At 39.6% G+C, this 25,721-nt stretch overlaps 1 protein-coding gene across 1 annotated transcript; it reads right to left on the bottom strand.

Annotated features, from left to right (window-relative positions):
- Positions 1-1,273: 1,273 nt before the first annotated feature.
- LOC140536012 (transmembrane protein 255B-like) lies at positions 1,274-25,108 on the bottom strand. The gene is made up of 9 exons (XM_072657620.1): positions 25,060-25,108; positions 22,544-22,686; positions 21,275-21,337; positions 9,893-9,982; positions 6,589-6,669; positions 3,682-3,767; positions 3,303-3,462; positions 1,821-1,970; positions 1,274-1,739 (listed from the first exon to the last, which is right to left on the bottom strand). The coding sequence occupies exons 1-9, from the start codon at positions 25,106-25,108 to the stop codon at positions 1,515-1,517; spliced, it is 1,047 nt and encodes a 348-aa protein (XP_072513721.1). The 3' UTR covers positions 1,274-1,514.
- Positions 25,109-25,721: the final 613 nt, after the last annotated feature.

Below are 25,721 nucleotides of genomic sequence, written 5' to 3' on the forward strand. Positions count from 1 at the left end.
CGCTGAAGGGCTGGGGCAGATACTTTTTACATTTTGACTATAGATAGTCAATCTGAGTTAGGGCTGCACAGTATTAGAAAAACTGACTTTGCAATATTTTGTTGTTCAGCATTTTATATTGTGATATTACCAAAAAAACTACAGGTATTTTTACCTGATTTCTTCAAATGTCAGTGATCCAACATGTTATGAAGTGAAAACTGCACACTGTGTATGATTGGAGAAAAATAAGTGAGAGGTCAATAATAATGTGCCTCTTGTAGATAGATCATGGGAAATGAAAGCAGTGCAGAAGTTGTAGCATCAAACATATGATTTCAGTTTCCTTACATGACACTGCACATCTTGTGATGTCACTATTTTGCATTCACACACTGTGATGTTGATGCTGAAATATTACATTGTGTAGCCCTAATCTGAGTGATGAAAAAGATGAGTATTTTATTGTTGAGATGTGGAAATCTTCCGTATCCAGTCCCAAACGTTTATAGAGTGAATATGAAAGTCAGGAAACTTAAAATAGCTTTAGGATTTCAAATGAAAAAAAAAATGCTTGGAGTAACTCTGCTTTTAATAACAATGAAAGGACAGTTTTTAAATAGCAGTGATCATTATTTTATGTCAGGGGTTAGAGCAATGGGCTATATAATCATAGGGTTGTGGGTTCAAGTCCCACTAGAGTCATCAAGTTTTTCCTCGTTAGTATAGTGGACAGTATCTCCGCCTGTCTTGCGGGAGACGAGGGGTTTTATTCCCTGATGGGAGATTGTCTTTCTGTGGGAGCAGTGGTGGTTTAGCGGTTAGAGCAATGAGCTATATATCATAGGGTTGTGGGTTCGATACCTGGGCTCAGCACATTCAGCAAGGCCCTTCACCCTGGCTGCCCAGTGTCATAGCCTGCCTGTGTGTGTGTGTGTGTGTGTTTTCTAGCATGAATAAGAAATAACACAATGACTATTTAGTTTAAGCACACGATTTCAGCTGAAGTAAAACAAACATGTTTGCTACAAGATGCTAAATGTAAGCTTCAAGAACACAAGATGAGACCATGGCCAACTGCTGAGCTTATCTCCTAAACAGGGCCATGGCAGTCATCTAACCTGAATTCCAGTGAGCAGCAGTTTACTTACAAACACCTTTCAGACAGAAAGTGTAACGGTCAGTCAGGATTTGGAATTTGACTCCAAAGCATCACCAGAGAAGATACTCAGGAAACAACAAAAACTGCATCACTGACTACATCACTTTTAAGAACGAACCAATTGGCCTCCAGTACATAATTCTATTCAAAAGAACCGGTTTTCCAAATAGGATTAAAGCCTAGTTCTGGACTACACAGCATTTTAAACAGCAGTTTTCCTTTGAACATCACCCATGACGCAAGAACATATTCTAGACTAAACCTCTAAATATAATGAACTATTACTGCTTTACTAACATCTTGTCAACATGTTAGGACTGGAATGTTTTGTGCCATTCATTTCCAAGGAATAAAAGAGTTACACTGTAGTCCTTCAGCAGGCGTAAGGAGGAGGCTTCTCAAAGGGCCCTAATGAGTGTCCATACAGTGAGGGTGCATTAGGCGTGAGCCTGTAGCCAGAGGAGTCTTGTGAAGTGGACTGCGATGGAACTGAAGGGTTGCTGCTGGACTGGTCTTGAGGTTGGTTGTCATCCGATGGGGACACGGCCACCTCAGGGCTGGGCTGAGATGGGCTGGGGGCTGGGTAACTGTTGAGATGCTGGAGGGGGGGAGGGGGGGTTACAGTTGTCCTGGTACAGACATAAGAAGGTTCTCTATAGTTGTGTGTATTCTCTGTTACCTGCATGGGCATTGGGTAGTTGGGGTAAGCAGGTAGAGCTTGTCCTGAGGGGCAGAAGCCGGCATAGGTCACCATATGCTGGGTGGGATTATAGAGGATGTGTGGTGGAGGAGCAGGACTAGGAGACATCTGAGTCTGAACAGCTAGAGTCTACAAAGCAGGACAACAGGGACAGAACAGATGAGTGTTAATAGTAAATCTGCTTCACTACACGGATTTCCTGTAAAATTTAAATGATATACATTGTATATAATTACACAATATTACACAAGAAGGCATGCATTACCGTGAAATATTAATACTGGTGTGCTGCAATCACAGGCAAACAGCCAAAGACCAAGTGGATCACCACCAAGTGCAATGACACTATCAAAGCTATACTGTGATATATTGGCAATTATACCACAGCTTTATTGCTGATTTTTATTATTAGATTTTAGGACAATGAAGGCAAAAAAACACTGATTAACAAAAAAAGTATATATAAGGCAGCTGAACTAACCACACTGTTACCACAAGAGATCAGGCTATTTTACATAAGCAGGGCTTCCGCCGTTCTTTAGAAAGGGAAGCGCTTGGTCATCATGTTTGGCGTCTGAAGGTTGTTTGTTTAGTTGTGTACTGGGCTGGTGTAGCTAGCCATAAATGAACCTTAACGGCAAACTTGATGCCCAAATCATCATACAGTCATGTGGAAAAAAAACCCAGAACACCCCATCAAAACCTTTCATCAGAAGGTTGTAGATGCAGGAGTCTGAGAAGGGTTGTACGAAGATCTCAAGAAGAACACTTCAGCCGTTCTACTGTCCGCTAAATCTTTTGCAACAACTGCCAATATTGTTAAGGTCAGGTCATCTTAGCATGTTCAGCCCAAGATCAGACCACAACGATCCTAAAATGTTATCATGGGACTGTTTGTTTAGATTAGCTTCATCTCTCAATCTTTTAGATGTTTCAACATGTTAAAAAATACAATGGTTTTAATGCTGTCCTAATTTTGTCACGTCAAAAAATGTATCTGGCTTCTTTTTGTGGTGTCTGACAGTGGGTGAAACACAAGTGTGTCCAGCCTTCACATGTCATACAGTGTATGATCCTACATAAGTCTATGTGAGATTACTTAAACACTCAACACTGTGTTAAGTGTAAGATGATCTGGCAATTAGCCAGTGCAATTTGCATGATGCTAATTGGTGTGGCATAAGCTCCTACTGCTAGCTACATTAGCATTGTAGCTTCATAGCCAACCCCAAGAAGCAAGCATCAGACACAAACACAGTCTTGGCTGACTGGCTACATCTGTAGTATACAGACGTCCAAAAAGGCCAGGAGTTATTTATATTTTATTGTACCGTTATTTAAGGATTACATTATTATTATCAATATAATTCCTATACAAATATAATTTCTAATTATAAGAATGAACTAAAGGAGAAGTACTCCTTTGACGTGTAGCATAATCTGTAACAATGAGGCTCTTACCATGTCCTTGAAGGCTCCTAGTATGGCAGCAGTGACGATACCCAGGAAGACTCCCAGTACATTGAGCACCACATTGGACCACAGCAGTCTGTGCAGGTGCACCACGTCAAAGCAACTATTCACACCCGTGAACTCAAAGTAATGGATGTGGTACTCTGGGCTAGAGGGGGGAAAAAGACCCTCTTTAAAACTTAAGATTTTCATTTCTCTCAAATAATGGCACTGAAATCACTACTGATTATGACTATTATTATGACTAATATACTATTAATATTATTAATATATGATTAACATAGTAATGCTATGAGGACAGGTAATATGGTTCTGTTATAGAAAGGCACTTTATTCCCACACTGCCGTTCGAATAGAAGCAGCTCACCTCTCACAGCTGTGCAAATCACAGCAGTAGCAGGTATTGCTCTTCACCTTGACTTTGCATTGCTCGTTATAGGACTGACACATAACCTAAAGGAACAGGAAACAAGACCCATAATAACAAAGACATTGAGAGACAATGAGCAGGACTGTGGGCTAATCACACGTTCTACACATATACAAGCAAGATGCATGTAAACCCTTATAGATCTGTACTCATCACTGGCTTTAGCAACTGTACTCCAGTAGAGGGTGCACTACACTAGCAGCCATGCCACTCAAACGCCACAATGTCTGCAGCAGCATGGGTTCCTGCACAGTTTTTTTACTCGTTCAAAAGCACACCAGATACACTCAGTTAATTACCATGGTTAACTGGTAAGTCTTAGAAGGTTAATCTCCTAACTGTGCAGAACTGTGGCCCTGCAGGACCAGAAGTGATCCACAACTATGTGTTTCAACCAGGCCTCTACAATACACCATTAACCTTCTACAATACAGCGTGCCAACAGAAGTAGGCGGGTAGAGGAGGGCAGGACCATTTGAGAGAAGCTCCCAATTCACTCATTCATTCATTTTGGCTTGTTCTCTTGTTCTCCAAACTTAAAAGGCAGAAGACCATACAGCTTCTCGTGCAGTAGCCAGCAGATTGCGCAGGAGCCATGGTGATGCATATCTCCTGTTTTTGGTGCCGATAACCATGTGATCTGATGGAGCTTCTCAGCACAAATCTTTGAACATCACAAACCATCTTTGTCACATCGTCATTTTGTAGCTATAAAATGATTGTGATGCCTGTGGATCAAATGGCAGAAAGTGCCAGCAACTTTAGAAGAGGACAAAGGCTGATCAGGAAGCGACATGACTGACCTTAGCTGCTCATACTCCACTGAAAACACTGGAAGGACTGGGGCGATTTGACGCATCACCTTGATATAGTGCCCATTAGTAAATCCATTGATCTCTATAGCCTATATATATATTTAACCTTTATTTGTTTAGATCAACGTTCTGCAACTTGCAAGTGATCAAATAAAAATGTATAAAATAAAAAGTAAAAAATTGTTGTACACTATTTAGTGTGTGTTCGGTTTTGGAACACAGCCTTTGGGTTTACTGATCGAAGAACATAATGGGAATCTTTCACATGGCACTCATCAACAAGTTTAATTTCAACAGCCTAATCTGACAAGCACTTTAAAGCTTTAAAAGTTTGGTCATAAGAAATCCTTTAGATGGAAAAGTAACTTATGGGGCAGAGGTTAAAATTACAATTCCAGCTTACAAAATGATGTCCTGAACACTCCAATCATCATACAGTCATGTGGAAAAAAAACAGGACACCCCATCAAAACCTTTCATCAGAAGGTTGTAGATGCAGGAGTCTAGGAAGGGTTGTACAAAGATCTCGGGAAGAACACTTCAGCCGTTCCACTGTCCGCTAAATCTTTTACAAGTGCAACAACTGCCAATATGGTCAGGTCAGGCCATCTTAGCAAGTTAGATGACTTAGCCCAAGATCAGACCACAAGATGTGCAAAAACGTCTATCCTAACAATCCTAAAATGTTATCACGGGACCTACAGCCACAGTTGTTCAGCCTGTTTGTTTAGATTAGCTTCATCTCTCAATCTTTTAGATGTTTCAACATGTTAAAAAATACAATGGTTTTAATGGTGTCCTAATTTTGTCACATGACAAACAATCTATCTGGCTTCTTTTTGTGGTGTCTGACAGTGGGTGAAACATGAACACAAGTGTGTCCAGCCTTCACAAGTCATATGATCCTACATAAGTCGATGTGAGATTGCTTATGGTAACTTTATGGTAAAGTAATTTATGGGGCAGAGGTTAAAATTACAATTCCAGCTTACAAAATGATGTCCTGAACACTCCAACAATGGATTTAAACAGTAAGGATGTTGTCTTTTCTGGGGTCAGACGACTCTACAGAGTCCCAGTAACATCCCCACACTATTATAGAGGACATTTATTAAACATTTTTCGACCTACATAAACATAAAGTACCATTTCAGTACTTGATCACATCCATTGCTTTAAGCAGTTTCTGCAGAATTCAGGGAGATGTGGGGTTAAACTCTCTAGAGAAACTTCCTGAGTCTGAATTGTTCACAGTGGTGGTGAATAAACCAGACATCCAAAGTGTGTTAAATGCACTCAAAAGCTACATCACAGAAAGTTACTTTATAAAAGAATAATGTACTGCCTGATATATGTTACCTGCTGTTTCTGTTGATGGCCAAGCTGGTTGAAAGGTGAAAACATACCCTATACTGGAAAGCTAGCTGGTTTCATTTCGTTTTTGGCTATGCTTGGTCATAATGGTGGTTGAACCTGATCAGGTTGGTCATGCTTGTAGACCGACTAAACAATCAAACTCAAACGAAAACATACCCCATGTTCAGCTTAGCTCTTTAAACATAAGATGAACGTGAACAACCATCTTAACCAGCTTGAGTGGACCATGCTGCTTTTTCTTTCCCCAGAAGGGTTATTATGGTTTTCAAAATGTTTAGGTTAAAAATCATCATTAGGATTTCTTATAGCACCCATGCAGGAAGAAGACCTATGCAGGTTCACATGTCTATATTTATATTGTAGACATAGTAACATAGTAACATAGTATCCTGGTTCTTCACCACTGGAAAAAGAAGTTTTTCCAACATGTTTAAACAACTAAACGTTTCTCACCAACCCTTTTTGAAACCTCGTTTGAAATCAACAAATTCCTCATTTTAAAAACATTGACATTCAATAAAACAGCTGGGATACGGTAACTGTCAACAAAGAAGGGGAAAAAATGTTGCCATCAGCAAGTACTTCTACAGACGGTGTCTTCTGAAATACTCATATTCTAGGGCATGATCGATTATGAGGGGTACACACTCACCTCAGTGTAGTAGTTATCATATGCATAGCCTGAGCCACTGGCGAAGAACTGACACCTCCCCTCCATTAGAGGCCTCCTGTCCTACAGGTGAAGACATTGGAGAACAAGAGGAAGAAGAAAGAGTGCAGAGTTTATGGACTGAGCAAACTGAACAACAGTAAACTCAATTTCACAGCGTATCGATTCCTACTTCTGCAATTAAACTTTAATGGGCTTTTTGAAATACGGCATGTCTGGTCGTACAGTGCAAAGCAAGCAATGTGCTGTCCACTATGTGCTGAAACCAACTGTAGGCAACACAGCGGACGATTCAGCACTGAGCACCACTAAGACGCGTTCATTCTGATTTTCTGATCCTATGACGCGTGTGTATATTGGTGTACTTTACTAAGATGTGTAAACGTGTTAACAGCAGATACCTACACACACCAGTGCATTAAACAAGCTGTGGGCTGAGCTGGGCCCATTACAACCTTCCTATTGCATTTATTGATCAAACAATTTCAGGCTCCTGGTTCAGAAACGAGACTCTGGGCCTGGGGTACTGTACATATAGCTTTTTTATCGCAGTGGATGTGACGTCATTTTTAATCTCTTTGATTCAAATAAATATACAAACTGTCTATTATTTATCCTTGAATTGAGTTCTGATTTCCAGCACCTCACATTAAACCCATTTTACTGATGTACATAAAATCAGTCAGCCAACAATGGATGAAAGAATGCAAGGTAGCTATTAAAACCTGCAGCCAATAATACTAAGAGAAAGCAGGCGATAAGTTTTACAAGGGAATCAGAATAACCTGCAGTAGTTTCTCAGGAAAACACTGAGGCTAGTCTTAGACTAAATTACAGTTTTTACAGTGGTCTAACTGATCTACTGCTAATATCTCTGAGCTGATTGGGTGAAGAGCACCCAATTCACCATCCAAAATCCAGATCACTATATAGAGCACTATTAAAGGGAAGGTTGTGAACTACTTCGTTCACTTTGTTATGAGAGGGAGCTTATTGCTGGGCGACAGCAGATAGCATCGCATAAACCATCTGAATGGTTTCAGAGAAGCTGTGTGCAAAACCTTCAAACCAAACAATGCAATGAACTGTGGGTATTCCATGTCCTCTAGTGTACACAGTCTGTAAACTGCATATTGCGGTACATTGTGGGATTGTTATAGTGCACTGGAAAATCTGCACTGTTTTTGGACACCATTACTAATTTCAGTGCAAAGCAGTGCAATACACATTGAATATGACGCAGTTTCAGACACAGCTAAAGTATTTCCAAGATGTCAGTCCAGATCAGCACACTTTTTCACTTTTTGACACTTTTTGATTTGAATCTTTGAAGTCCCTTAGATGTATCAAAGTTTCAGCATAAACAGACTAGTTGAAATGACCCAAAATGATCAGGAATAGAATCATTTTACATTGACTTTCATTAAAAGTTTTAAGAAGGTTTTTAAAATATTTTTTTCTCTTCTCCTGTACAGTTGCTATTTTGGAGATTTTGGAGCACCAGTAACTGTGTAGTGTCAAACAGCAATAGAGGACTATCTGTTTGTCTCTTACATAAGTGTAACAGACAGTTATGACATTTGGAGGCACTTTGCCTTCTTTTTTTACCACTTAATGAACAATTAATTTTATTTGTTAACATAATAGCTAATATATAATACATTACACTAATATACTGATACATTTCCTACATACTGAACATACACTCAGTATGAAGAGCAGTGTTTGATGTGTTAGGTTAATGCAAACCAATTAAACACCTGCTCTATTATTTGTATTCCTGTTTACAATAAATTCCAAAACTATGCAGCAACACATGGGTGTACTCCATCCAGCTTCAGATAAAACATTAAAACTATGAGATTTATTCTGTAAAAATATGTATAAGGACAGGGAATGAAACCTGTAAGACCCAGTCATTCAATATGTCTGTAATTTAATTAATGAAACAGCTCATGGAAAAACACTGCTACTGCTATTCATCTCTGGCTTTGGCTTCGGTTGCCTGATGCTGTCAACAGGGTTTTTTTTAATGGGTCATTAAAAGAAGGTTTCTGGGATAAGAGTGGCTAAATGGAGCGTGAATAAGAGAGATAGGCATCAGTAGTTTATCACCAAGGAGCTGTAAAACAGAATAAAGTATTCAAATGCAGAGACTGGGGTGCTGCACTGTACATCATGTTATGTAATGCCATTCATGTGTGTTTTCTCCACCACCCTGCACTGCTGACATTCGTGTGGCATATTTAGATATACTGTTCTACTGCTGGTTAAGGATTTATTAAATTATTCATTAGGATTGTAAAAGCAGCTTCAGATTAATGTATAGAACAGTATGTCATGTAAATCATGAAATGTTTTTTAAGCTCTAAAACATGAACCTAAAAACACAATAGTTATCTTGAAGCCTGAATTTGAACCCTAGTGTGGTCTTAACATGCTGTTTACTCCTCTTATCCTAAGGGTCAAATGACCCAAATACAATGCATGTTCAGTGGTGGTATGCAGCTCTCATGGAAGTATGAACATAGGCCATTCTTTTTTACTTTTAATGCTGGGGTCACTCAGGGCGGTTTCCGCTACTGTTAAACATAGTGGCAAGTCATTTTTGACCTTTGAGACAACACAAGGGTTAATAAATTTGATCGCTTTACCAGCAATGTCTGTGATCATGGTGGGTTTAAACTATCCAAGTTTCCTCGTTTAAACCCACCACTTGATGCAGTATTGCAAAACCTAATATTGTGATAATATGTGTTCTTCAATTGATATGTTCAATACACTCTTGTGTATTGAACATATCAATAAATAATATGCTCAGAACATTTAACATGGTTCTCGATAGCTTGGGCGCTTAAATAAATGTATAATTACTTAGAAGTGTGGAGTAGTGAGAGACAGGTTAAAAGGTGTTCCACCTCGTTTGCACTGGTAACAGTGAGTGGGCTGCAGGGGAGATGGATGTGTCTGCTGCACTGACGGATGAGGCACAGTCATCCAGCCAGACGAGACATGGCTTCCGTTTGATTATATCCGCAAGTTTCATTACCAAAGCGGCCACACAGCTTCTCTGAGGGCGATGAGTGCATGTTTGTGTATTGGAGGAGAGGTGTGTGTGTGGGTGCATGCGTGCAAGAAAGAGATAGGGACTGGGAGGTAAATGTGATTTAGTGTGTGCACACGAGTCTGCGGTGTTCACACTCTTACAGTCTTAGATACTTTGGATCCTGTGCGTTTAATGTGCTTGGCCTATCATATAGGCTTTAAATCCTAACGTCCTACTTACAATAAACTCGCCGGCGATGATGCCGTCCACGATGGCGCAGAAGAAACAGGCGATAACTCCCAGGCTGACGAAAATGATGGAGGCCACCAACTGAAAGGTGAAAAAGAGAAAGAAGGAGGGATTTAAAGCAATGGACACATTTGAAGCAAGAACACTTGCTTTGCTTTGCAGTTTGGCACCTCATGTAAGAAAGTATTTCAAAGTTTCAGAATCTGGAAAAACATGACTGTGCTGGACCTGCAGACCAGATTAGCCTTATTATACCACTACCTATCAAAGATAACAGTGTTTAATTAAACATCAACCAACTTCCCAGAAGGCTTATCAGGATATGCATGCTTAGATAATACGAGCAATTATGCTTCCTAACAACCATCACAGTTACACGGTTGCTTTGTAACCGCCCTTGTCTCTCTCTCTTTCCCTCAACTTTGCTGGGTAATAACTACAGTGTCTAGATGTGAATTGGAGTAATAAAGAAAATGTACAGCCTTTCCAAACTGTGCCCACCAAACCAGTGCTTTATGGGTAATTTACTGCCCTACAGACCAAAGGAAGTCTGAAGGGCAACAGCGCACAGTAGAAAGGGCATTCTCATTCGCCCAATCTTATTCCACAGACAATTCATAAGGTTTACACCTGCACCCACATCTCTAACAATCATGTGAAATGTTTACACCACCTTCTAATTACCTGCCTTGCCAAACATTATTTAAGTAAAGTATTAGCATTAATAAACATACACTCACTGAGGACTTCATAGACCTGTACACCTGCTCGTTCATGTCATTATCTAAATCAGCCAAGTGTGTGGCAGCAGTGCAGTGTATAAAGTCATCCAGACGTGGGCCAGCAGCTTCAGGTAATGTTCACATAAACAATCAGAATGAAGAATACATGTCAGCTCAGTGATTTTGAGCATGGCATAACTGTTAACAGGCAACAGCACAAGAACAGAAAGCTAAGGCTGCAGTGGGCACAGGCTCACCAAAACTGGACAGTTAAAGGCAGAAAAAGCATAGTCTGGTCTGAAGTTTACAGATGGTAGCATCAGAATTTGGGCATGAATTATCGCTTAAATGCTACAGCCGATTTGGGCAATGTTGCTGACCATTTGCGTCCCTTCATAAGCACATTTTACCCCTATTCTAATGGCTGGTCACGGCATGATAATGCAGTCGTCTCAAGCTGGTCTCGGCATGATAATGCAGTCGTCTCAAGCTGGTCTCATCAACATGACAATGTGTCAGTGTTCTTCGGTGGCTTTCCTAGTCACCAGATCTGAATCCAGAAGAACACCTTCGGGGTGTGGAAGAACAGGATATTCACAGCATGACAGTGCTCCTGACAAAGAAAGCAAGAACTTCTTGCAGAATCTTAAAGTAATGTTTCCAACATCTTGTGGAATTCATGCCACAGAGAACTGTAACTATATAGTCTTCCTAATAGAAGTAGATAATTCCATTATAATAGAATTGAATGATATTTAATCTTAATATATTATGTTTTATATGATATAATTTTAAGTATATAATAATAATAATAATAGATATATTAGATATAATAATATAGAATAGAATAAATAAAGTTATTCTTATTTTAATGTAATTAATGAAGCCATGTGTTTTAGTAAGGTACTCTAAACTGCTTAACGAATATCAATAAATGGACACTGCTTGACTTCATTGGACAATTTTGTTTTGATTTATTGTCTTTACATCTGAAGCACCCATTAAACAACACCCCTTCTAGTGCAAAAGAGCTATGTAGTCATGAACCTTAATGAAACCTCACCAGTAAGTGTGCTTCTACCTGCAAAAACCTAGTACAGTAAATATAAATGCAGCATTCAGAATGTGCTGTTTTCAGTAATGTTTCTGAAGGGGCAGTGGTGGCTCAGCGGTCAGAGCTCTGGGCTATTGATGACAGGGTTTTGGGTTCGGGCTCGGCAAGTTGCTACTGTTGGGCCCTTGAGCAAGGCCCCTAACCCTCTCTGCTCCCTGGGCGCCGCAGCAATGGCTGCCCACCGCTCCGGGCATGTGTGCACACTGTCCACTGTGTGTGTTTTACTGGTGTGTATGTGTGTGTTCCCTGCACGGATGGGATAAAAGCGGAAGCCAAATTCCATCTCAAATGGTAAATACGGTTGTCTTGATGAGCCGATTAGAAACCACAGTTAGAATAATACAAGTTTGGTTGCTGACTTCTCTGGGCACCCCAGCCACTGTGTGGATGTGTTCAGATGCACCAGCAGTTCACCAGATTCCAACAGTTTTGCTCAAGAAATGCAAAAGCACTGGAGTATTCCCAGTTCTTGTAAACTATCCAACTTTCCAATCAAACGAAAACCCCACACTCATCATAAATTCTGCCACTCCTAAAAACGCTGTCCGGTTGGGAGGTGTTTTAATCAAGGGTGGTTTGAAGTGGGAGTTCATTATTGAGTGAAGAACAGTCTATGCTGTAAATGTCACTCTTCAGTCGAGCCAAATAAAAGACATTATCCACATGTGAGCTTATATCAGCTGAGCTAAAGACACTGCTGTGGTTACTCTGTGCTCCTGGTCCATCTGGTGTCCTGCCGTAAAAGACACACAGTAATAATTCTACTGATGAAACTGCTGAAGCTAGGATAAAGTACTCATATCAGGTAGACAACTTGAATGACATCATTTCTGCTGGGGATGCTGAGGTCATGTCTCTAACACGTTTACATGGCCGATTTTGTCCCGAACACTTGAGCTTTTTTTATGCAGTAGCTCACTACAGAAAGCTGTTTCAGCTGTTTCAAATTCTAAAAGAATGAAGATGCTGCAGAGAAGTGTCCTTGTTAATTCCTCAGTAATTCCTCAGTATGTCATGTGGGACTCTGGTAGTGGCTCTCCTTCGGCACATTTTAGTGATTTAGTGAATTGGCCATTATTATCAAATCTAAAGCTACACTCCTTCATTTCTACACAGTGAAGAAACATTGCTGTTCATGACGACATAAATTTGTTTACTTAACCTTAACTTAACCTCTTTGGAACCACTAGTGGCTTCTGACTCAAGCAGTTGCATGTATGTAATGATTAGTAAACCTTAGGGTGTTTATATATATATAAAAAAGGAGCCAATGAGCTGAGGGGTTAAAGGGGAACCTTAAAGAGAAAAAAACATTTAATATAAAAAAAAGTCATTTTGGAGCATTTCTATTGATCCATTCATCATGAATTGATCAATAGAATGTAACTGCCAGTTTCACATTATATTGAAAAACATGGTAAAAAATATAATAATAATTATTATTATTATAATAAAATAGCTTTGTGAAATTTATTATGTGAAATTAATAAAAAGGAAGAAAACTCAGAAATTGTTAGAAACTTTTGTACATTTGGGAGGAAAAAAATAGTAGAAGGTCCTGCCACCTGGCCTTCCTCATAACATGAAATAATAAAATAAAATAAATATAATAAAAATATTGACTATTGTCGCTTAAACATTATGTCCTCTCTTTACAAGCTGTTCTTACACCATGCACGGATGGCTTTAGGATTGCTGAAGTAAGGCATCAGATATAGAAATCTCCAATGCTCAGTGGAGACAATGCTTGGGGAAAACAGTATATGCTCAATTAACAAAGGAGATCAATGACACTAAGACTAATCTGCAGAAAATTACTACCCGGGGTGTTTCCTGGGTGGACATTTTTGTAGTTCTTTCAAAACTGACTGTAATTCTTTTAGTGCATAACTTGCACAGGTATTACATTTACATTTACGATGTTTAGCTAACGCACTTATCCAGAGCAACTTACAAGTTTACTCGTATTACTGAGGAGAGTCAATGCAGTGTTAGGAGACTTGCCCAAGGACTCTTATTTGTGTAGCGCAGCATAGTCACCCAGACCAGGAATCGAACCCCAGTCTCCCTCATGGTGTGGTATCTCACTGGCAGGTAGTGGTGTTATCTGTTGCGCCACACCAACCACATAATAAACAAGAGTGTATTGAACATATCAATTGAAGAACACATATTATCACAATATTAGGTTTTGCAATACTGCATCAATTCTCAAAAACACAACTATCTTAAGATCCCACTCTTCTGATTGGTTTTACTTAGTATAAAAAACAGCACCATATACATAAAAGAATTCCATGTCAGATTCTCTGAAAAAAACTACAATATATCGTCTTGCTTATAGGATTATAAAATATTGCAGTATACTGAAACATAACCCCTGTATCATGATACATATCTTATTGCCAGGTTCTTGCAAATACACAGCCCTAGTAATGAACACAGTGAAAACAGAGTATTAGGACTAATACAGCTGAATAGCTCAACATATCCATCATCTTCTGACAATATCTATTGCTGAACTATAGAATATCTGAAAACTAGCACTAGCACCCAGAAGCCTGTGTCAAGGTCATAAAAAATGAGCCAAATGACCCACTTGGCTAAAGCAGAGGTCCAGCCAAGTTTAACCCAGTAGTCTTTGATTAGATCTCTTGCTAAGGTAAACTGCAGGTCAAGCAGAATTATAGCCACTCTAAAGCACTGTGCGATGATCAAATCTAGTCTCTCTTATTGCCACCTGCAAGTCATAATGATTTTAAGCCTGGTTAAGTCCACCAAGTGACTGCACCCCTGGGCCAACTGAGTTAATTAAGAATTTCAATGGGTGGCGATTTCACACACCTGCAGAGAGAGAGAGAGAGAGAGAGAGAGAGAGAGAGAGAGAGAGAGAGAGAGAGAGAGAGAGAGACTGTGTGTCAGAAACAATAGGCCCTGACAGCAGTATTAATGTGCATTATATAACAGCCAGCTGCTGTCTCATAAAACACATACACACACACACTCTCCTTTCCTCTTCATGGCCCTGATCCCAGAGCCTAGCCAATCAAAGCATTTTACTCCTGCAGACCTTCTAGTGGACCAAGCAAGAGGAAGGAAAGGGCATCTGTAACATTGCATAGTCATTTCAATCAGTCCAAGGGCAAACGTTGCGGAGTGGTCAAGTGATCGATGACTGCGATGGTCACAGGTATAATGAGAGTCGAAGGCTCGAGGGTCCAGAGGCAGAATTATGACCCCGGCAAAGAACATTGCCTTCATCACAAGGTGACCAAGAGAAGATCCAATTACACAACAGGAGACACAAAAGAGAAAGTATGGTCTATGTGAGCTGATACTTCTAGTTAAAAGATCTAGTAGGGATGGAAAGAAAGCCTGAATTAAATCAGAAAATGTATTCAAAAGTATGAGATCTGTACATCAACTGAAAGCCAGATCAGATTTGAATAGAAAAGAAAAATGGCTAAAAACTGGTAAAGATGTTGGAAATCAATGCATAACAATGCATGAGCAGCTTTAACAACAGACGTGTGGTTAGATTTTTCAGAAGCACATTCATGCGGTAAATCATCTGTTCTGCAACATCCCAAAATATTCTACTGGATTCAGGCCTCTGAAAAGCACGTTGTCGTATTAATGAAACCAGTATAAAAGGATTGATCGATTGGTAACTCAAACTCAGACAAAGTGCATCAAGAAAACTACTCCCTCTACATCACACTACATCTTCAACTGTCTAGTTCTGATGAGCCCCTGCCCATTGCAGCCTTAGCTTTTCTTGGCTGACAGAAGTGGAACCTTATTATTGCATATGTATACTTAATCCAGCCTGTCTGACACCAATTATCATGCCACGCTCAAAATGACCTTTTTCTTAACAAATACTTTTAATGTTAATATCTTTAGCATTACTTGTGGACTGATTTCACATTTGTTTAGTTAAATCAGTTATACTTTGTTCTTAATAGTTTTAAAAGAGAGCTCAAAGCTTATCTACTTTCACAATTACAAGCTCATACATAACAGCTTATATGTACGACATAAATATTGTCTTTTATTTTATTATTTTGTTTCAGTGTTATATAATTTAATTCATTCCTCTTATTTCTTTGTGTTTTTGTTATTTTTTAGGGTAACAAGCACTTAGGAGCTTCTTTTTACTTTTCCCGCACACTCCTTTTCTTACTACGCTTTGCAGTTGCTAGTTTTTTGCTTTTTGTTAACTGTGCAACTGTGTAAAATTGGTTTTTGAAACATTTTGTGTCAAAAAAGTAAAATAAAGTACAAATCACTCAAAAATACTACTGAAGTACATTACTCAACAGTATGTCAACAGATGCCACTAGCTAATTCTACACAGTTCCCATTTAAGTAATGCAGCAGTTACGTTTATAATTTAGTCTGATTATAGAAACTGTTTACTAGTGATTTTACTGGTGTTTAGTACTGTATATTAGCAAATCTTACCTTATTTATAAAAACACAAAGATCGGATCTGTATTGGCTGAGACTTTGATCTGAGGGTAAAAAAAACCTGACTGGGACAAGTGCTGATGTTAAAATGTACACAGTTAAGAACAGCTGTGTTCTGGCTAGCCCTGGTTTCAACTCAATGAATCAAAACCTTCAAGGTTTCAGTAATTATTAATTTGCACTCCAATTAATAAATAAAGCAGTCGAACCAACCCATCACCTAAGCAGTCATCTGTTCATGCTCACCTGTCTGACCTGCTTTAAGCTGTGGCACCATCAGATTTACTTGTAGGGGACCACTTCCTGTCCCCTGTAGAAATGTTTAAAGGTCACAGATGTCTGACCTCACTAGAACTCATCCGCCATGCCACCCGACACCGTCCATTCAGCAGTAGTGTGATATGTTTCACATTAATGTGTAAAGCCGACTGACGTGTGTCCGACTGTAAAAATGTGTACAGGTGGCTGCAGGGTTCCGTTACAGATAAAGACACTACACAGCTGTGTGTGTGTGCGCGCGCGTGTGAGACTGTGTGCCGATGAGTGTGTGCATGTGCCAGCCTATCTGCCATTAAATTTTAAAGGGTGTTCTGGGATCAGTGCCGAGGAGGTGGGCAGAGAGTACAGGCCCTAAATCACACACAGAGGCGTCTCGACAAACCACCGCGGTTACACTCCACAGCCCCTATCCTGAAGCAGCCACTACAAGCTCAAACTACAGGTGCACAATATATCCTTCGTTAATCTTTAGGTAATATTAAAATTGCTCCTTGCAATACTGATACAGCAATATTCAAATGAGCCACCAAACCAATCAGAAACTGGATCAGTATGTGCTGTGAGACACGAAGTTCCACATCGAGGGTTCTCTGGGTGTTTTGGTGAAGAGCTATGATGTAATTGTTGTATGATAATTGTTGTCATTTTGAGCTGCTTGTCTTTCCAATTGGATTGTAATTGTGGTGCTATATATCGTGCTTGTTCTGGCCTACGATACATTAAATGCACAATTGTAGAGTGAAAGACAAGCAGCTTAAAATGACAACAATTATCATACAACAATTTCTGTGAATACAGAAATGTGAAAAACAGGTATACCCCATTAAAACCTTTATTTTTACATCTGATCTCCATTTGAATGCAGAAATGGAGGTAACTAAACATTTAGACTCAGTGAACACCTGGTCACTTCATGTGTCTTGTGTTTCAGGATTATACCAGGATCAGGCAAAGCCACATAAGACTGCAAATGTAAACGCACCCAATTAAAGACTCAATTAAAATGGACACAAATCTGATCACTCAAACCATCACTCCAAGACACGTTGACAACCAAAACAAATAATAATAATAATAATAATTCCCAATAGCAAATTTGCATATTCCATCCCAAACAGCAATCAGATTTCAGTCTGACTGACTGGAGTCACATTTGACTACATTTAACTACCAAGTATAAATGCATGTGGCTAAAGGATTACACACCAGATACTAGTCACATGGACTGACCAGGTGTAAACTTTGTCTAGTCCTGATGTTTTTTTTAAAGACCAGCACTTCTTTCTTCTTAACTTTTTCCTAACATAAAACTTGCATTTTCTATAATATTTTTTCATTCTTTTTTATTTGTTTAGTTATATTACCTCAATATTGTTGAGTAAAGATCAACTGTCCATATGTATACATATGTAAAAGACAATGCTTGTACTTTTACATGATTAAAACATTGATTTGTAAACACAAAACCTGTATTTTTGCACGATCTGAGCTGTGGCTAAAACTGTGCCCCGTTTCCTATATAGTGCACTTTTGGATTTCTATTCTGGAAGGTTTTCACTGAGCTATAACAATCCCACAGTGCAGCACAATAAGTAGTGTAGGATAGTTGATGTACCCTAGCAAACGAGGAACGTCCGTAATGAACTGTGATGTTTGCTTGGCAGTCCTCCTTAGAAAAGTCACATGTGAACCTAAACCAATCATGCCCTGCACACAGAGTCGGACATCCCTTGAGGCCTGTTAAAAATGTATGTAGAGGGGAAACAGAAGAAATACATTTGGTCATGTGCAATCATATGCAAGCTGTTGCATCTTCATGCACAGTAATGTGAACAGCTGTATAAGTAAGTGTTCAGAATCCTTTACGCCCCCTATAACAGTGCTCTATATAATGACTCAGGGTTCTGAATGATTGGTGGAACAGTGATTAGGGCACTAAATGGGATACAGCTTGATATGCCTCTCTGTTCCACAATTACAAATCACATATCCTAGACTTTAATTTAAGAGTATTTGGTGAAGTGTTTCGGTTTCACCATGTTGAAATGGCTCCATGATGTTTAAGACATTTGACTTCACAGGTGTTTATGAGCACTCAGGTGTGTTCCATTGCTTCATTAGGACAGGTATAGGATACCTAGGCCTGTTTCTAAGCATTCAAGTCTGTAGGTGCCACTGTTCAACATGAGGACAATAGCTGGGACTATTATAAGTCAAAGAAGCTATTAGACTGACAAACAAGAATAAAACATCAGTGAAGTTGGGATTACACCATTAAGAAGAACAAACGCACCAGTGAGCTTATCAATTGCAGAGAGACTGGTAGGCCATGGAAGCCCTACACTTCATGATCTTCAATAAAAGCCTCAATCGTCCAAATTTTCTCCAAACTTTAAAAAGAACCACGTGTGAACAGAGAAAGAACGTGCAGCATTGGTAGCGTCATTTGAACGTGGAAGTCCTAAACAAAATAGTCTGAACATTTATTTATTCAGAATTTATTACAAATTCTGTTCCCTTTTAGCCAATTTCATTTCAGTTTTGGTCATTTTCACTAATGACAACAACACTGAAATAAAGAACTACGGTCTAAAGAACCTTCTTTAGATTTAAAGGTTCTTCACACTCACACATCTCCTTTATAAACACTGTTCTTTATAGCACCAGAAGTGGGGTTACAAATGCAACAGAACAAAATATCTAAACATTTAAATCTTATAATCTGAACATCTCTCCGATTTTTACATTTTAACAATTGCGTGTCAATATCAGTAGGATTCCGATAGCTATGTGCATCTCCACTGCTCAGTGTAACGTTTGTGCCCTTACAGAGAGAAGGATGACACAGTGATATGGCAATTCAAGTTACACCAAAGCCAGTCATCATTAATTAATGAACGACAACTCCGTTACTGAGGTAACTACGGAAGGCTGCTGACGCTGGCCTGCATTTCTTACTGTCTAAAGTAACAGGACACTGTGTGTCATCTAGCAGTTTACTCCAAACAGTCTTCTTAGTGTGCCCTAGTTTTGCACTACAAGTGTGAGAAATCTAAGTTCTAGAGAAATTCTAAGTTCTAGAGTGTGTGTGTGAGACAAGTCTCACACACACACTCACACACACTCACACACACTCACACACACTCACACACACACACACACACACACACACACACACACACACACACACACACACACACACACACACACACACACGTTCACTTTAAAACTGAAAACAGACTTTGTTGGTAAATGTGTGCTGTATTGTGCATCCAGAGGCTCCACCTAAGACAAACGTGGCCAGAAGTCCCAGAGAGCACAGTTTCCAACACACTCTCTGGGAGGGTAGGATTACCCTTCCTCTCCCCTCATCTTTCAGCATGTTGCTAGCAAGTGCGTCCATTGGCTGATGTACCAAAATTTAGAGTTGGCATTCACCTCCAAGCATGAGGAGTTGTGCAAACATGACTTTGTAGTGGCAGTTTGAAAAGAAGCAGTTGTTTGGCCTCAGCGACTCTGAAAAAGCATCTGTTAGTCATTGTCTTTACAAGTGGAAGTATTATGTGATGGGGAAGTCCTAGCTGGTGAATTGCGTGAATTGTGGTGAAAAAGGGCTAAAACACGGGCGACGGGCAAAAAGCCTCTATTTTCACTATTTTTGCCTTTTAAAACGAGTACTAGAACGACAAAATGTTCTCACTAAAAATGCCAAATATTAAATACTAGATATGTACATTTTATTGTTCTGGGCTTGTTATCGAACTCTGCATTTTCTGTATTTTAAACAAAAAAATTAATTCCAGTTATACAAATAATGTCGCTAAATTTAGTAAGTGCAAAATGACTTTTTTTAAAGACCTATCCCGAAAGGACGCAACCTGAAGTATATTTCTAATAGAAGGTTGTATTTATCTGCTTGTTGTGATTGTGAACATTTGCAGGAAAAGCCTGTTTAGAGTCACCTGACTCATAGGAGACATGACTGCTGCAACCTGAGCATCAAGAGTTTTCTGGGAAATCTAGTCATTCACCAATGCTAACTTAATTTTCCTTCTCTCCCACTGAAGCTTTCAGCCAATCACAGTCTGCATTACTGACCGCACCTCAGATTGGGCACCTGACAAAGCGAGGCCCATTTAGACAGTAATTTTATTTGTCATGTATTCCTAGGTAAAAGTGACATTTGTTTGCAATAAGATCCCCCTCTGTCCTTCCTTGTGCAACCCAATCATTGTAGTCATCTATCTGAGCCAAAAATAAACTCCAAAATCAAAGCATCAATATCATATTAGGATTGTTTTGTGTGGTATTGCTTCAGACATAATGTAAACAAAACACTAGTGAAGAAATCATCTAGCATAGTACTGTTTATTCAGCAATAGGACTGTATAGCTATATTCCTACATTCTCCAGGTTTAGATGTACGTTTATTTCTTGTCTTGCTTTTAATTGTTTTCAGCTCTTTTATATAAAGTATTTGTGCTGATACTTTATTTCATTATAACAATCAGTGTTTCATTGTAACACTTACTCTTTAATACTCATATTATGATGATTATGATACAACATAACGTATGCATGTTTATGTTTTTTCAGCCACTGTTAGAACTTAGGAACAACTCAGCCAGTATAAACTGCTTTGCATGTAGTTACCGATTAGTAATTCTTAGGGTGTATTAAGTCACAGAGCATAATATGGTTAACATATTGATATTATGTACCATTATCAAGGCTTAGTGTTAACACTGTTACCTGATGAGTGAGCACTTTTAACACAGAACTCACCATGGGCCTGCGATTCTCCACCACATTCAGCCCAACAATGCCCAGGAACGTTCCAAAGCTCAGCTAGGAAAAAAAACAAAGCCACAAACAGTCAATAGTTATTAATCACTAATTAAACTCAAATTAATCCCTACACTTTCATTCCAGAGTGTAAAATGTGCAAAAACATTACAACGATTTCAAAACCGTGTTTATATTTCCATTCAGTACATTTACGAAAATCAGCTGCAAAAACATCCCAGTTTGAGTTTACCAATGTTGTGATGTCATCAAAAACAAAGCATTTGCATATACCCACCGATTCAGTTTACAGCAGTTTAATTAGCAGAGAGTAGCCCAGGTAGCCCAGACTGCTTCACGAATGAGCTACAATACAAGGCAGCCAATCGGAACAGAAGTCATTTACATATAGTCATGGTCACGCAAAAACCTTGCATCTCCAAAATGGCCACATCATAGCAGAAGGAACATTTTTTCCCCCCTAATTTTCAATTAAGTATTGGACGTCAATGTAAAAAAAAATGGAGGATGTGAGTCTGTTAGGATGAATTACTGAAAATTGCCTGCTGAGGTCCCCTCTACCTGTGTCAAGACCAGCTGCCTCCTACCAGTCTGACCAGCAGGCCCTGTCCCCACAACCACCCATGTCAGACCAGCGGCACACCCTCCTACCACTGCTACCTGTTTAATGACCATGTTAAAACCTAAATGGACTCTTAACTATCTGCCACTATTAATATCACCACTATTACCTATCATTACTCTCATTACTCTGACCATCACTGGTATGACTATATTAAGTTCTACTACACCATGATTATTATATTATGATTATGATCAGAACAGTTCAACGGTATAGATGATTTGGTCATTTTTATCAATAATGTTTAAATAGCTCAGATCAGAGGAGGATGGGTCGGGTCCCTCTTGTGAGTCTTGGTTCCTCCCAAGGTTTCTTCCTTAATGGGGGTCTTTGATCCTTTATGTCTTACGTTATTTCTTTTTTTTCTGTCTTTTACTAATTACTAATTATGTAAAGCTGCTTTGTGATGACAACAGTTGTAAAAAGCTATAAAAATAAATCTGACTTGACTTGACTTGACACACACACACACATACACACACACACAACCATCCAAACTTAGTTTGACATTTACTGAAGCCAGAACACTGTCACGCCATCAGTTGTGCCCATTACACTGATGAAACCGCATGTACAGAGATTGCCAAACACGTCACCTTGTCACAAGCTTAAAAGACGGTACTCACTATAATGCCAGGGTAGTACCCAGCCACTGCCACATTGCCAGTGCGGGTTTCAGAGAGGAGCCCAATCACCAACACGATGATGGACAGCATGAGCAGGGCCACGGTGCACCACAGCGCTGTCCGACGGCGCTTCGAATATTGCTCTGTGGGCACATTCAGTACAACACAAAGACATACAGTACTGTGCAAAAGCTATTTACTTTAAGTGTGTCTTTGTTTGTCACTAGAAAACAATACAACGTTAATGAAAATGAAAGATTATTGCCCAGATAAAAAAAGTGCATTATACTGTGTTTCAAGCAAACAAAATGTATCATGATACAATTTTAAAATGAAAACTACCACAGGTCAGTACATATCTGCATTTTTGGTGTAGTATTGTGTATTTATCTGCTAAACTCAGTAGGAGAGAGTGGGGTAGGATGAGCCTGTGGGCAAGTTAAACCAGCACTGGGCAATCGTACATCTTTTTGTTGTGTAACCCTTAATTCAGGAAGAAGCATGCAGAACATTTTCCCACCAAAATAAAAAATGAAATAAATGTTTGCATGTAAATACTTGTACTTTTGTCGCATATCAGACATGTTGATGAACTGGCAGTGTGTGAGAACATGTGACGGGATTAGCTCTGGTTCGCTAGGCTAAGCACTATGTGGGGTAAAATGAGCCAGCGTCTTGGGGGTTAGCTAACACAAAGTTAGGTCAAATATTTGGTGTTAAAATTAGTGTTGCTCATAATAATAAATAACCGACACTATATTACATATATTGAGGATGCAATAATCTGATCAAACAATGCTGTGGCAGCAGTGCAGCACATACAATCAGAAGGGTTTGTTTGTTTGAGCATTTCTAGAACTGCTAATCTAAGATTTAAATGGAGAGTCTCTTGAGTTTACTTGGAATGGCATATTAAAGAAAACACATCCAGAGATCAGCAGTTCTGCAGGTGCTAGACTTCAACAGAATGTCCAGACTAGTTTGAGTGGACAGAAAGACTACTGTAACTCAGATCACCACTCTGTACAGTGGCGATGAGCAGTAAAGCATCTCAAAATGCACAACATACCCACCCTTGGGACTTGAAAAGATTTAAACTGTTAAAAAGCAAAAGGAAGCTTTACACAGCATTAGTATAGGTTTCCTAATAAAGTACCCAAAGAGTTTATATTTCATATAGATTTGGAATTAATTAAAGTTAGAATTAAATAATAGAATAATATAATTTATTTATTTTTATTTAATTTTATTTCTTGATTCTAGAGAACTCAAATGGCAAAATGGAGAATGTAATTAATGATGATCTTAAATTCTTTTTATCTAAATAGATAATATATTTAGACATTTTACACAGATTTTTTTTTCAGATCGTTTTAGTAACATTACTGATGTGTCACTTAGGAGAATACATTCAGAAGAACCAAGTGTTTCAGCCACGGTATGGATTTGGAAGGTTTCACCAGTGGCTCATCAGATTAACTTTAATGAGGTAAACTAATAAAACTAGGTATTAAAGTTTTGGAAATGCCAGCTTCCGTCATTTAAAAAATGGCCAAGTAGTAAGTTCTAATAATGAGGACGTTTCCCATTATTATAACATATCAATACTGATACATTTAGGATGAACGCACCCAATTACTATGACTGTTGCAGAATCCTGACTTAGCATCTTGTAATTAGGCAACAATCCTTATAATGACAGTTTCTCAGAATTGCGACTTACGATCTCATTATTATAAAAATCTTGAGTAATTATAACCATTTCCCCCCTCAAGAGCCTTAAGCTGACATCCACACAGCATTGCATGTGGTGATGACCAAAAACAACATCATACTAAATAGTTTTATTAAAGATGCTCCTCAAAGCTGGTCTAAGTCCACTTGTGGATGGGTGCTGGTGCCTGCCTAGCCTCTGGATCAAGCTCTTCCTCCTGTGTAAACTAACCAAGATTTACCACAGTGCTCCTAACCCCATTGTTTTTCCTTCTCTCTCTCTCTCTCTCTCTCTCTCTCTCTCATGTATTGAGATGCCCTGTTTCTACAGTTCTGTCCCGGGGCTGCCCTGCTCTGGATCCTCATGTTGATTAAATAACACCACACTGCATAGCTGTGCATTTGACTGCTCAGCCTGCATAGACTTCCACATTAACACCAAACATCTGTCCCAGTCACTTGCGTTCTCACACATCATGGTCTGCGGTCACATTAGCCATAGCTCTTCACCACCTCACTCTTTCTGTACTTATTTGAGTTCTTCTGTTATTTCGTGTGCTATCCGGTGTCGACCAGAGGAGGATGGGTTCTCCTGTAGAGTCTTGGTTCCTCTCATGGTTTCATGCTCTAAGGTTGAGGGAGGTCCCCTTTAGCCCCTTTTTTGCCCAAAAGAGGCTTGGACCCTGGTCTCTGTAAGGCTGCTTTAAACAGATGAACTTAAACTCCACTTACTGCATGTCCTGGTTTAAGTCCAGCTAAGCTATTTCTGTCAACTACAGACAAACTCCAGCAGGTAAACTGACCTGCAGGGTCTCCGCTGTCCGCCGCTGGCAGAACCGCCGGCTGCTGCATCTCCACTTCGGCTGCTTTCGCCTCTAAACGAGCGGAAATTCTTCACAAAGACGCGGTTTAGAGAAAAACAAAACTCCTCCGCCAAGAAGCGTCTCTCCCCCCTAAACCTGCCCGACGCTCAAGCCGCGTTTGGTCCGTTACTCTCAGGTCCTCTCGGTTTCCTACGGGAGCGCGCGCGCGCACCGCCACCTCCCCCCCCCTTCTCTCTCTCCAAAAAAAAAAAACCCCGCCGCGCTCGAGACCGTCGTTCACAAGAAGAAACGCAGGAACGTGACGTCTTCACATCCTCACGACCCAATCAAGAGCCGAGGGCAATAACCGGAGATGAACCAATGAAAAGCAGCCAGTCCGCGGCTCTCTCCAGGAGGCACCTCAGAAATGTGAGCTCCGGTGCGGTGCGGGAGCGCAGGGCGGATCACTACACCCCTTCAATTATTTACGGTCGCTCCTCACTGAAGTTTGGTTTGTCTAGACCGTGCAGGTACACTTGCCCCGCGTCTCACAGGCAGGGGAACGTAGTGCTCAACGTTTCAACGGACCTGGTCTGAACAAATAAACAAATATATAATTAATATTTTAACGTGACTTGGACTTTTGACTAGATTTTCATGGA

Source organism: Salminus brasiliensis, chromosome 15 (assembly GCF_030463535.1).
Source record: "Salminus brasiliensis chromosome 15, fSalBra1.hap2, whole genome shotgun sequence".
Taxonomy (NCBI): domain Eukaryota; kingdom Metazoa; phylum Chordata; class Actinopteri; order Characiformes; family Bryconidae; genus Salminus; species Salminus brasiliensis.